The sequence below is a fragment of the Diabrotica virgifera genome, chromosome 2 (assembly GCF_917563875.1).
Source record: "Diabrotica virgifera virgifera chromosome 2, PGI_DIABVI_V3a".
Lineage (NCBI taxonomy): Eukaryota > Metazoa > Arthropoda > Insecta > Coleoptera > Chrysomelidae > Diabrotica > Diabrotica virgifera.
The window spans coordinates 203,073,825-203,089,201 of NC_065444.1; the positions used below are offsets into that span (position 1 = coordinate 203,073,825).

At 33.8% G+C, this 15,377-nt stretch overlaps 1 protein-coding gene across 1 annotated transcript in view; it reads left to right on the forward strand.

Annotated features, from left to right (window-relative positions):
• The first annotated feature begins 5,069 nt into the window (after positions 1-5,069).
• The window catches only part of LOC126879762 (uncharacterized), a 118,385-nt gene continuing 108,077 nt past the window's right edge, over positions 5,070-15,377 (forward strand). Inside the window, exon 1 of the mRNA XM_050643014.1 lies at positions 5,070-5,194. Within this exon, the coding sequence (XP_050498971.1) occupies positions 5,158-5,194 (37 nt within the window). The 5' untranslated portion in view covers positions 5,070-5,157. The remainder of the gene's footprint in view (positions 5,195-15,377) is intronic.

Sequence of the window (15,377 nt, forward strand, 5' to 3'; positions counted from 1 at the left end):
GATTCTTCATCACGTGTTTAGAGTCTAAGAGCTAGTGAACCCTCCGACTAACGGTCGAACGGTTCCTGTAAGGCTAGAAATTTGTATAGTGATAATTCATAGCACACCAAGGCTAAAAACCATGACCTGGCAGGCATCAGCCCTGTCATAGGCGTAACCAGGGGGGTTTTGGGGGTTATAAACCTCCCATTGGGATGTACTTTGAGCTGTATACGCTTAAAAACATGCTCTTCTAGTAGTTGTAACCCCCCCCCCTTTCAGGTAGTTGTAACCCCCCCTTAGGATCATCCTGGTTACGCCTATGAGCCCTGCATGTGTATCTACCAGGTGAATCGAAAAGTGCATAGTTTAGGGGAAAAATAAACTTTCTCCTGTAAAGTTTAAATTTAAGTATGTGTTTGAGTAAGTCATTTAGAAGAAATGTGTACATACAATGACAGGCGATTTTGAACAGTATAAAACCTTACCAGGCGAGAGGAAAAATTAGGGGTTTTTTCTAAAATTATTTTTTTTGCATCGAACAAAGTATATTTTAGGTTTTTTGAATCATTCCAAACAGAAAAGAACTTAAGTGATTTTTCTCTTAGGTTAATAGTTTTTGTTATATTTATAAGCGATTAAAAATTTTGAAAATTGCGGAATCGGCCATTTTTAACCCTAAATCGGACATTTAACTAAAAATTACAATGTTACCAAGGTAGGTAGATATTCTTTAAACATTGATTGGTGAAACCGCGAAGAGTTTTTTGCAAATCAATATCGAAAACCCCTTTATTTTTTAATTGCTAGTCAAGCTGGCGCGACACTGTAGTATAAGTGAGGACGTTTGATTTAGCATAAATTCATTATCTCGAGAATGAACAAATTTGAAGATAAATCCTCGGACAGGTCGATTTTTATTCTTAAATTAAGACTTTTTAGCATATATAAAATACTAGTGACGTCATCCATCTGCGCGTGATGTGATAGCTCATTTGAAAGGCTATTTAATTTTCTATTCAGTACTATAAACAATAACATAATTATTTATACAGGGTGTACAAAAAAAAAAATTAATAAATTAATTTAGACAAAAAGAAGAAAACATTTTTTTGTACTCCCTGTATAAATAATTATGTTATTGTTTATATTACTAAATAGAGTATTAAATAACCTTTCAAATGAGCTATCACACAACCCCTACTCTCATTTAAAAAAATCATTGATTACGTCATCACGTCCAGATGGATGACGTCACTACTATTATATATATATGCCAAAAGGTCCTAATTTAAAAATAAAAATCGACCTGTCTGAGGTTTCCTCTTCAAATTTGCCCATTCTCGAGATAATGAATTTATGCAAACTCAAACGTCGTCACTTATATTACAGTGTCAAGTCCGCTTGATTAGCAATTAAAAAACAAAGGTGTTTTCGATAATGTATTGCAAAAAACTCTTCGGGATTTCATTAATCAATATTTAAAGAATATCTACCTACCTTGGTAACATTGAAATTTTTAGTTAAATGTCCGATTTAGAGCTAAAAATTGACGATTTCGCAATTTTCAAAATTTTTCATCGCTTATATAACAAAAACTATTAACCTAAAAGAGAAAAATCACTAAATACCGTTTCTGTCTGGAATGATTTAAAAAACCTAAAAAAACTTTGATCGATGCAAAAAAAATAATTTTAGGAAAAACCCCGAATCTTTCCCCTCGCCTGGCAAGGTCTTATGCTCTTGAGGATCGCCTGTCATTGTACACATTTCTTCTAAATGACTTACTCAAACACATACTTAAATTTAAACTTTACAGGAAAAAGTTTATTTTTCCCCTAAACTATGAACTTTTCGATTCACCTGGTAGATACACGTGCAGGGCTGATGGCTGCCAGGTTATGGTTTTTAGCCTTGGTGTGCTATGAATTATCACTATACAAATTTCTAGCCTTACAGGAAGACCGTTAGGGAGCGTTCAAGTATTACGTAACGCAGTTTGGGGGAGGGGGGTCTTGTAAAACGTTACGGTGCGTTACATGGGGGGAGGGGGGTTCGAACAGCGCGTTACGTAACATTGTTTTTTAACTTATGTAAATAAAAAAAGACTACGGAATCAAAATCTCCCAACTTGGCAACTTTCGTTTATATTTTACGGAGAACCCCTAAATTGTATTATATTGTCCCTTATGATCCGCTCATGTTCCGGCCCTTCTACAACTACAATAGGACAATATAGTATCTATTCAAGTGAAAAATCTTCAAATTTGTCACCAAAACAAGAACGGTAATGTTGTAACACATGTTTATAATTAGTTTGACCTTTTTGGAGAACAAAAGCTGGAAAGATACAGATGGGATTCAGACCAAAGATATTTTAAGAGAGAGTCATAAATCGTTTGTCTATTACTCGTTTTTTGAAGTCCATATGCAGTCTAGTTTTCTCAGTTTTCTGCAGTATTCATTCTTGTTTATACAGGGTGTCCCGAAAAGATTGGTCATAAATGGTCATAGATTGATCATATACCACAGATTCTGGGGTCAAAAATAGGTTGATTAAACCTTACTTACCTATATGCAATAGTGCACACAAAAAAGTTACAACCCTTTGAAGTTACAAAATGAAAATCGATTTTTTTTCATATATCGAAAACTCTTAAAGACTTTTTATTGAAAATGGACATGTGGCACCCTTATGGCAGCAACATCTTAAAAAAAATTAAAGTGAAATTTGTGCACCCCATAAAAATTTTATGGGGGTTTTGTTCCCTTAAACCCGCCCAAACTTTTGTGTACGTTCGAATTAAATTAATATTGTATTACCGTATTGCGTATATATTATATAATAATATTAGTTAAAAACAGTGTTTTTAAAACTTTTTTGCCTCTTAGTACTTTTTCGATAAGCTAGTGTTTCTACATATTTTGTATATGGTTAAGTACGATTATATGTAGAGACAGGCACGGATCTAGAAATTCAAAATAGGGGGGTCCAGACTTACTTACTGATCGTTTGAAAATAAGAGTTGGCAGAAAAAAAATAATAAATAATAGAAAAATGCTTATAGACTAAATACAATAGGGGGTCCATAGCCCCGTTGACCCCCCTCTGTATCCGTGCCTGTGTAGAGACCTGTTAATAATCTTAAAATTTATTTATAATTTACATTTTTATGTATATTTTGAAAAAGAAGCCACATCTCGATAAAAGGTGACTTATCAAAAAAAGACTACGAGACAAAAAAGTTTTAAAAACACTGTGTTTAACTAATGGTACCACAATAATAGTTTAATTGGAAGGTACACAAACATTTGGGGGGTTTAAAGGAGCAAAACCCACAGAAAATTTTTATGTAAATATATTAAAAAAGAAGCCGCATCTCGATAAAAACTTACTTATCGAAAAAATACTAAGAGACAAAAAAGTTTTAAAAACGTTGTGTTTAACTAATGGTACCACAACAATGAATTAATTGTGACGTACACAAAAGTTGGGTGGGTTTAAGGGAACAAAACCCCCATAAAATTTTTATGGGGTGGACAAATTTCACTATAATTTTGTTTTAAGATATTTGTGACATAAGAATCATACACGTCCGTTTTCAATAAAAAATCTCTAATAGTTTTCGATATATTGAACAAAATCGATATTCATTTTGTAACTTCAAAGGGCTGTAACTTTTTTTATGAGCACATTTGTACTAAGGTAAGTTAGGTTTAATCGAACTATTTTTGACCCCAGAATGTGCGGTATAATTTATGACCAATCTTTTCGGGACACCCTGTATAGTATAATTATTTTTTACATAGGTACCTACCTCTGATTTCAATTTTTGTTTTTGTTGAGAATACGATTTTATTTGAAATAAAATGTTATATAAATAAATTTGTTAAATTTTCATTTCTAATTTTATTGCTAAATGTTATTTTATTTTAAGATTTTATTAAAAAAAAGTTAAAAGAGAAGAATACATGAGAAAAACAATAAAGGATGAAGCCAAAAAAGTATGTAGGGATGGGGCCAACTATGGAAAACGCAAAAAATTAGTAGTAAAAGATTATTAAGTTTTTATTATTACCGCAAATGCGGTTAAATAAATTTTTTACCGACTCTCCGGCTCCGGTACTTTTCGCAACATAATTGTTCCATTTAGGTTAAAATGGTCATTTTGGGTGTTACGTAACGTTTTGGTAGGGGGAGGGGGGGTACAGAAAAACGTTACGCTGCGTACATGGGGGGAGGGGGGTCAAATTTTTTCAAAAATTGAGTTACGTTATACTTGAACGCTCCCTTAGTCGGAGGGTTTACTAGCTCTTAGACTATTAATTCTGTCCTATCAGATAATTTCCTACTGTAGAAAATTACAGTGGGAATTTTTTTAATTAGATTGTTTCTGTTTAATTTAAACTAGTTTCCTAGTTTTGACAACGGTCACATTTAAGAAAATACCCCACTTTTTCTTAAACTTTTTGTCATTGGGCAATAGCCACTCGAGCCCTGCGGCCTCTCGTGCCTTGCCGATAATTTTTTTCGAAAATTTCCCGTCGTCAGGTATTACGTCAGATGCTCTTCGTTGCTACGTAAAAATACATTCAGTGACATTTAAGACAATAATTAATGATTTACAACTTGTCACAGAGAACACCAAAAAACAGGTTTAGCACGACATATTCAGGTGAATATATCAATAAAATATTACTTAAAATGATTTAAAATGACAGTTTTATTCATGAAATAATCTTACCGAATTACTCTCGAGCTATTAAAAATTATCGTTTTATTTTGCCCTCGTGACACTTGACATAAAAACTCTCAAAGTGTCACTGCGCACCTCGGCGTAGGGTGAGATAAGTAGAGACTATTCCCAAAATTTCCTTAATAACCATGCAATAGGAGCGAATTCGGAGGTAATATCCTCTTTTTGCTTTCATTGACTGGCGTAAATATTTATTTATATTAGTAACGTCATACGAGTTGTATACATTGCAGTACAATATTTTTGAAATGAACAAATACATCAATCAATAATATTTACAATTTAAACATTATTATCAAATAAAAATAAATGTAATTTAAACATACATATTATCTACACTTGAACCCTGATTTAATTCCACAGTCAATCTCAAAACATAATTTAAGACTATTTTTGTATTTGAGTTCATACCTACTACAATATGCCAAATTTTCTGTGGATATTTATATTTTTCTTAGGTGAGTGGTTAACAGTGTTTTTATAAAAAGAGATAATATTATTTTTTTATATTATAGTAGCCACTAATTGTCCATTCTTACACGGTAAAATATTGTAAAATCTTAGAATTTTTGCTTATAAATTATCTTGTATGTTTCAACTAAATTTAACCACTTATGCCAATTGTAAAAAAGGCATGAATAAAAGTAAAGACTTGTTTAGAGCAGGGCATTTATAGACGGAGAGCTAGAGCCGAAAAATCATCGTCATAAGTAATATGGAGTTTTTCCTGTGACCATTGTATATTGACAATAATGACCCCTTTCCGGCTGACACCTCAGTGGATACAGGAAGTAGCAATAAGGGATGAAAGGGGAAAGTTAGTGCAGTCATTAAAGGTTTTCACCTCCTATTTTGTTAAACCTCAATCGATTTGCATGAAAATTGGTGACTAGTTAGAGCATACCTCAAGAAACAAAACTGATTTGGTGCCACTTGCACTTTTACCCTGGTGGTGAATACCACCCGTTCCCGCAGGTGAAAACTATTTTATTAAAAATAACCCTACAAATCGATAAAGGGACAAATTTTAAGTAAAATTTGTTATATCATGTTATTAAAATAAATCAATACTTTTTGTGTTATTAAAGACCAAAGATTTGTCTATTTAAGAGCATATGCGTGAAGTTACAGATGATAAAAAGAACATGTTAATTAATTGTAAGTTAGTAAAATATTATTTCTATATTATTTTGATATTTAATTGAATTTTTTTTTTCATTATAAACTGAATGTATCCAGAAAGTGGGGGTGTCCAATAATGGGTACATTTGACATATTCGAATACACTTTTCCTAAATTTATAATATAGAAATAATATAAAAATAATATTTTAGTAACTAGTCCAGGAACCGAAGCATTTCACCTCGCAATTTTTACAGAATGGATCAATTTGCTTGAAAATTTGAGAATAAGTAGTGGATAGTTCAAGGATCAAAATCTATATGATGCCGAAAGGCGCTTTTACCATGGGGTCGGTTACCACCCCATCTTAAGGGTGGAAATTTTTTATTATGTTTTGACTGCAAAAGTTGATAAAAACATTTATTCTAAGCAAAAAATGTTCTATACTTTTTTTTGATAAAATTAATACTTTTCGATTTATTCGCTATCGAAAGTGTTAGTTTTATATAGAAAAAATCAATGTTTTTCAATATATACTCATTTAGCATTCACTCAATTTTTGCCGTAGTAAAAATTTTTTTAAACCAAGTTCTTGGGAATTAAATAACCTACAATTTCATATAAAAACATTCTTTCGTATATCTGATGCTAATCTTTCTATTTTGAATAAAATGACATTTTTTACCAAACTACAAAAAGTCGTTATTCGCTTTTAACTCTAGTTTTTTAAAAACTAATCACTCTAAGCCAGTCAAACTTTTAAAATCTGTTAATAATACATAAATAAAGAAGAATTAATAAGGCCAATGACTAAAAGCAAAGCTAAATTACATTATTATACTTCCAATTGGATTTCTTTTTTTTTTTGAAAAAAAATATATTGATTTTTTAACCGTAACCTTTTTAATTTTTATTTTAGAAAGTTTGTTAAAAAATAGTTTTGTAGGTTTTTACAAGATCTATAAAAGTGTTAATACCAAATGCTTTTAAAATCCTCAGTCGCAAAAAGTGGTGACTTTGAAAGGGTTGGTAAAGGTGATTTTTGCATGTTATTATAAGTTTTAATTATCAATAGCTCACTCAATTTTTACCGTAGAGAAATTTTTTGCAAACCAAGTTCTTGGGAATTAAATAAGCTACAATTTTTGTATTTGAATATTTTTTGTATCTCTGATGATAATCTTTCTATTCTGAAGAAAAAAAAGGAATTTTTTACCAAACTTCAAAAATTCGATATTTGCTTTTGACTCCATTTTTTTAAAAACTAATCATTATAAACCAGTTAAACTTCTAGAACCTATTAATAATACATAAGTAAAGAAGGCGAAATAAGGTTAATGACTAATTTTAATCAGGGTGGTGAGTAGGGGTTTGCTTTCGATCACTTTTTCGCTGGAAAATATAGGGTCTGACATTCTTTTCATTATAAGCCACCTAATTTTTGAGCTAAAGACTTTTTTTTTATTTCTGAAGATAGATATTTTTAAATACTTCAAATTGGTTTAAACAAGTGATCCTCGGAAAATGCATAGTTTTCCCGTCTTTTGACTTTGAAACTACAATATTTAGCATTTGCCGAAGAAGACTTAACATATAATAAAGTATAGCTCGTTCCTATTGGTCTTAAAGAAAATAAAAAAAAACGGTTTTGTTGATTTTTTCAAAAGGTACATTTTTGTTAAGCAAAGTTGTTTTGATAAAACAAAAACTTTTTGAGTTATTTGCAGAAAACTGATTAAAAACGTTAATCTTTTTAATATAAAACTAAACACTTTCGATAACGAATAAATAGAAAACTATTAATTTTATCCAAAAAATGTATAGAACATTTTTTGCTTAGAATGAATGATTTTACCAACGTTTGTGGTCAAAATATAATAAAAAATTTTCACCCCCGACATGGGGTGGCAACCACCCCTATGGTAAAAGCGCCTTTTGGCATCATATAGATTTTGATCCTTGGACTATCCACTACTTATTCTCAAATTTTCAAGCAAATCGATCCATTCTGTAAAAATTGCGAGGTTTTGTCCTATTTTAAGCTTCATTACTTGGACTAAACATACAATTCATTAATATGTTCTTTTTATCATCCGTAACTTCACGCATGTGCTCTTAAACAGATAAATCTTGGATCTTTAATAACTCAAAAAGTATTGATTTATTTTAATAACCTGATATAACAAATGTTACTTATAATTTGTCCATCTATCGATTTGTGAGGTTATTTTTAATAAAATCGTTTTCACCCCCGAGAAGGGGTGGTGTCCACCCCCAGGGTAAAAGTGCAAGTTGGCACCAAATTATTTTTATTTCCTGAGGTATGTTCTACCTAGTCACCAATTTTCATGCAAATCGATGGAGGTTTAACAAAATAGGAGGTGAAAACCTTTAAAGACTACACTAACTTTCCCCTTTCATCCCTTATTGCTTCTTCCTGTATCCACTGAGGTGTCAGTGGATATGCCAATCTCCATATTTTCTTATGACGATTATTTTTCGGCTCTAGCGCTTAGACTATTAGAACAGAAAACACCGAAATAAATCGATTTTTAAATACATCATCCATTTATTGACCTGGTGCCCAGTATAACTGCTCAGGCATATCATCTTCTGGAGTTTCGGATGTTTTCAGCACGAAATTGACGCAAACAGATAAATTGAGGTGTTTTTGAGATATCTGAACACGAATACGGCACCAAAACTGACACCCGGTACACCTGATACCTAAGATTACCACTAAGGCACGTCATCTTCTGGCACTAAATTGATTAATCAGAGGGTTTTTTGTGGTCGCGAATACGTCACGAATACGTCATAAGAACCGACATCTGGATTCTGTTACTGCACGTCAGCAGAATCGACACATGGAGTACCTAGCGCGCAAAGTCACGCTATGGTATGTCATCTTCTGGGGTTTCGAGGGTTCTCGGCACTAAATGCTTGCAGATAGATTACCAAGAGGCTTTTAGGGTCGCTGAACACGAATATGCTATTAGATCCGACCGCCGGACCAACTGGTGCCGAGGGTCATTATTAATGCACGTCATTTTCTGGAGTTTCAAGTGTTTTTAGACAGCAGTACCTCCGTTCTAAAGGCGTATTCCTGTTCAGCGACCCCAATAACCACCGAGTAATATATTTTCATAAGTTTAGTACCGAGAAGCGTCGTCAACTATAGATGACGTACCTTAGCAGTGACCCTGAGCACCAGGACCTCGATTTTTAACCCTTCGCTTCGTTATCGATCATTCGCTATCTGTAAACTAGAAGATACGAAGCGAATACGTTTGATAACGAAGCGAAGAGTCAAAAATCGAGGTCCAGGTGCTAAGTAGGTCGGTTCTGATAACTTATTCGTATTCAGCGGCCCCAAAAATTTCCTAGTAACAGAATTTGGTATTTAATATACTGGTTTGGACATGTTTATGTACTCTTGGATTTTTATGCAGTTTAAAATGTAACTATGCATTTCCATTCATTTTTATATATAGCAGACTTTTTTCTAGCATCATCCCGAATACAATGCAAAAAGTTGCAAGTCCATTGCTGCTCTATTTAAAAATCGATTTATTTTTTCATAGATACCCTGGTCCAGTTTGTAAATACACTAAACAGCAAAATTAACGCACCACCTTAAAAATGGGACATTTTTATGTCTTGAATTTCCTAAACCTGTTGTCCGATTTTAGTGATTTTTTTAGTATATTATATCCTTATTCTTTAAGAATATCTTCGGGTCCCTACATATGATTTGATAATAATATTAATAACTTGCTTAAATGAATTAATTTTTTAGTAGAAATATGGTTGCACCAGAAATTTAAATTTGTATTAACAATAAATAAAATTTATACCTATATAAAAAACAAAACATTGTTTAAATACAGTGTGTCGCATTTAAGATGAAGACAGCTCTATATTTCGGGTATACTCTGCGTAGGATCTGGCGGCCATTTTTATTTATAAACAATTAACTGTCAAAAAATGGCATTTTTCCCCTTTTTTTTTCAAATCAATGGAAAACAGTGAAACTTATGATTTTTTAGTACAAATATCTTTGAGATTATGGAAAAAGCTTTAAAATGACATATTACAAAGTTTGATATACTCATTTATTGTTAATATAATTGGGAAAAAAGGTCGGAATTGCAAAAAAAATATTTTCGCAATAACTGCTGTAAAAATTAGTGTACAGGTTTGAAATTTTTGTCAAATGAGGATTCTTTGGTGCTTAATGTGATAAAAATTTCAAAGCGATTCATTCAATTGTTTAAATTTTATTCGAATTGTTTATCTCAGTGAGCATTTTTTTGCACTAACATAAGTCAGAAAAAAATGACGTTAGAACCATTCCACAGGTGTCAAGTAGAAGAGCATGAACTATGTTTTCAACTTGGTTTAAAAAAAGCGAATAAAAAATGCATTTATTTGTAATAAATAATTGTGCAAAAGTATCGTAAATCTTTCCTTATAATCTTTTTGAACAGCGTTTTCCAAAAAAATTAACTTTTTTACTCTGTTTTAAGTGCAAAACTACCAAGTAATGTTATTTATATCATAATTGATAAAAAATTGTAATACATATATATAATTTCTTATATAACAAAATAAAAAGTTTATAAGGAAAGATTTACGATACTTTTGCATAATTATTTATTACTAATAAAAGCATTTTTTTTTTCGTTTTTTTAAAACCAAGTTGAAAATATAGCTCATGCTCTTTCATTTGACACCTGTGTAATGGTCCTAACGTCATTTTTTTCTGACTTATGTTATTGTAAAAAAATGCTCTCTGGGATAAACAATTTGAATAAAATTTAAATAATTGAATGAATCGCTTTGAAATTTTTATCACATATTAAGCACCAAAGAACCCTTATATGACAAAAATTCCAAAGCTGTACACTAATTTTTACAATAGATATTGCGAAATTAATTTTTTTTTGCAATTCCGACCTTTTTTCGCAATTATATTAACAATAAATGAGTATATCAAACTTTCTAATACGTCATTTTAAAGCTATTTCTATAATCTCAAAGATATTTGTTCTAAAAAACCATAAGTTTCACTCTTTTCCATTGATTTGAAAAAAAATTGGAAATATGCCATTTTTTGACACTTAATTGTTTATAAATAAAAATGACCGCCAGATCCTACGCAGGAAATAGTTACAATTTGCTCTTATACGTATTACCTGTCGAAAAAATGCTTTAGTACCCTGGCTGCTCGAGTGTCATGGAAAAAACCTTATTACCCTGGACTAGGTTGCACGTCATTATTCACGTTAGAAATCTTTTTTTTTTTCTTTTTTTTCGTCTTTAAATAGGGGGGTCTGGAATCTTCAAAAGACACCTCAGTCCAGAACGCCGCCTGACTGACCTTAGTGCAGGATTCATTCTTCGTAGTACCAGCGATAGTTCCCGAGGTGCTTTAAAACGCTCTCTCGTCGCCGAGGCTACGCCGAATGCCTACCTGCTAAACCAGACCCTCCTCTGTCATCCAGCGCTCCGAAAACGGAATGGCCGCTGCAATGTCGACATCGCTTCCGAAGCACTTTACCTTCATTTATCCACAGACTGTAAGCAAGGAGGCCCTTCATTTTCCCCGTTCTCCCTTTTTTTGGTCCCAAGATTGGGCGTTTTTTTTTTCTTACTAGAGCTTCTTTCCCACAGTCTGTCTCATACAATATATCTTACTTATTCGCCTCTCGTCAAAACTTATTCCCTCTGCCTTCTACTCGCCATATATTTCCCTCTCACCCCTATCGTTGGTACAGCAGTTTTTCCTCCTCTTCTTTCTTCTTGATCACTACACGGATATAGTTGTGTATGCTAGTCCAACCAGTTTTATTTTCAATCATTCTCTCAATCATTTCTCGCACTGTCAAAAAATTCACACCTGTCTCTCTTTCCATTCTATTTCTTTCTACTATCCATCTGTTGCACTCTAGCATGGTATGTGTAACAGTGTCCGGGTGTCTGCAGTATAGACATTCGTCAGTGTCAGCCTTTCCAAACCTAGAGAGGTAGGCTCCAAAACACCCGTGTCCTGTGAGCACCTGCGTCAGGAAATAGTCCAGTCGCCTGTGACCACAATCCATCCAATCTTTTAAGTTAGGAAGCAACATCTTTGTCCACTGTGCCACATGCTCCATGTTGTTCCATTCTTGCTGCCATCTTTCAATTGACCTTTCTCTTTCCTGTCTTCTCTCGGCCATAGTAAGCTCAAGGTCTCTTCTCTCATACAGTTCTTTTCTTTCTACTACCAACACATGCAGCGGAACACATCCAGTGATGGCCCACAAGGCTGCGGCAGACACAGTCCTGTAGGCGCATGCCACTCGCAGCAGACTTGTTCTGTCCACCCGTGTAATGAGCCCTCTGTAGGCCCGTATCCGTACCGCTTCACTCCAGACTGGGGCTGCATAGAGGACGATCGACTGCACAACACCGTGCAAGGCCCTCCTCCTTTCGGATTTGGGTCCTCCAATGTTGGGCATCACCCTCCCCAACGCAGCCGCACTGTTTGCAGCCTTCCGGGTCACCACCTGCACGTGCTCCCCCCATTTTCCATTCTGGTGCAACGTCACTCCTAGGTACTTTACGTGTTTCTTGGGTGTTAGACACGCTCCTGCACATTGTAGCTCCACACTTTGCCTGTTCCTTTTCCCCTTCAGAATGATGGCCTCGGTCTTCTCTGCCGCGAGTTTCAGTCCATGCTGTGTCATCCATTTCTTCACGACGCCGCCTGCTTTCCGTACCCGGTATTTAAGATCTGGCTCGTCCCGCGCCACTACCAGCACAGCGAGATCGTCTGCAAATGCGAAGGGAGACGTACCCTCTCCATATTCACAGTTCAGGATCCCGTCATATACTAGATTCCATAGCGTCGGGCCCAAGACAGATCCCTGGGGAACACCTGCCGTCACATCCACGAACGTGCCTTTCTCCACCATAATTCTTCTTTCAGACAGATATTCCGCTACCACGTTCATCAGGTATCCAGGACACTCTCTCTCCTCCATTGCCTTCATTACCTCGTTCCACTGCAGCGTATTGAATGCATTCCTAACATCGAACAACAACAGGGCCGCCCAACGGTGTTCATCCCCTCTATTGCGCAATGCGTCGAATACACTCACGATTGCATCAATCGTGCTTCTCCCCTTACAGAAACCAAACTGCCTCGGGGACAAGCATCCCGACCTCTCAATCATGCCATTGATACGTCCCCGCAGCATTCTTTCATACAGCTTACCGACGCACGGAAGAAGGCGGATGGGTCGATAATTTTCCCCAGCTTTGGGAAGCAGTACCAACTTCGATGTCCACGTTAGAGATCTAAGTTGATATTGTTGCCCAATTACAAAAAAGTCTTGAATTCATTTTAAATCAAATACATCACACAATTTTTGCGGAAGTGGATTATACAGAAATAGAGAACATGAAATAGAAAACAACTTAGAAATAGAAAACATGAATTAAGTTATATTTTTACGTTAAACTACATAATAAAAACAGTAAGTATAATGAAATAAATACTACTAATAGTAAAGAATATAAACAAATATGAAGTGTCATCACCGCAACTGTCAAATAAATGTTACCAATTTATGCCAAAATATCACCTTCGTTAGACTATAGTTACAGTGTATTCCGAACAAATGTGCTTCATAAAAACGCTTTATAATCCATTTATACAAATTAAATGAAACATATTATTGTGTATTTTTTAGGTTAACATTAAAAGAAATCTTCAAATATTATTTTTACGCGTATATAATAAAATATGCCTAGTGGCTGTAACGCCAGTGTACTCGGCAAAGTGATTCTAAAAAAGAACACAACTACCGCCTAAATATTTCGTGTTGGTATCATGTGACGTCTCGGGCTATGACGCGGATGACGTGCAACGGTAAGTAAATTAGATGGAGTATATATCGTTATACGACAAAATTCGCACTTTTAGCTTTTTCAGTATTTGTAGTCAGAAACTCAGGACCCTAAAATTCATCTCAGATTACAAGATTACTCAGACTCGTCCTGATTACAAATAATGAAAACCCTAAAAATGCAAATTTTGTCTTGAAATTTGGTATGTTGAACAACAAAATAAAAATGGACATCGTTCTGTAAAAGTGGAGCTCTCAAGACCCCTGGATGCATTTGATGTGTTAAAAAATAAATATAATGTAGGCCGTGATAGACATATTTTCATAAGTGCTGACCTCACGCGTCTTCAACAAAACATCTTAAATAAGTTAAAAACTGAATTGGCAGAAAGGAAATCTAAAGGTGAGAAAGATCTAGTTATAAGGTATATTAATGGTGAGCCTAAAATAACCAAATATAATCAACAAAAAAAACTCGAAACGATCATTCCACAAGTTCTTAATACACTGAAAATCTACTGTCATAATATAGGAGGTTTAAGGACGAAATTATCCGATTTCTCTGCAGCAGTTAATTCTTCTTGCTTTGATATATTTGTCATTATTGAAAGTTGGTTGAACGATGATTTCCTAGATAGGGAACTTTATTTGGTTAATTATCAGATATTCAGATGCGATAGATCTAATCTTTCAAGTACTAAAAGTAGAGGTGGAGGGATTTTGATACTTATTCATAGAAAAATAAAAGCTTTTAGAATGAGCCACATAAACAATTCAGTGGAGCAGTTATTTATATCTTGTTCTGTTTCAAACTTTAATTTTATCATTGGTGGCGTGTATATTCCTCCTAACAATCCAAATAATTGCTATCTATCACATGTTGAAACGATTGAAGATTTGAGAATTCAGTATAATAAGTGCAGCTTTTATATTTTTGGTGATTTTAACTTGCCTAACATAACTCCCGATTTAAATAATATATCACCATCTCAGATGAATGAAAACATTTTTCTAGTGTAGCACAATATTATGCTTTGCTTGATTTTAAACAACATATTACTATTCCTAACTCTAATATTAAGTTTTTAGATCTACTATTTTCGAATGTGGATAGTATTCTAGTTTCATCTGCAATAGATCCTATTTTTTCTGAATCTACCCATCACAAACCATACTCCTTTGATTTACCTATATCGGACATTACAAATAATTTACTGTGCCAAGAATTTTACTATGATTTCAGAAACGCTGATTATATTAGCCTACAGAATTATTTGAGACCTATCAATTGGCACAAGTATTTAAATTTAAATGACATAAATACTGCAGTACACAATTTCTATCATATTCTGAGTATGGCATTAAATCTTTTTGTGCCCAAAAAGAAAAGTAAGGTATCAACTTTCCCAAAGTGGTTCAATGCTGAGTTGAGAAATTTAATCATCCAAAAGAAAATAGCTCACAAAAATTACAAGAATACTGGCAGTCGCTGTTATTACATAGAATTTTCAAGGTTACGTAGTCATTGTAATATTTTATCTAAAGAATGTTTTGTGAATTACAAAAAAGACCTTGAAAATAATTTTAATACCGATCCCAGGTCATTTTGGAGATTTTTTAGCCG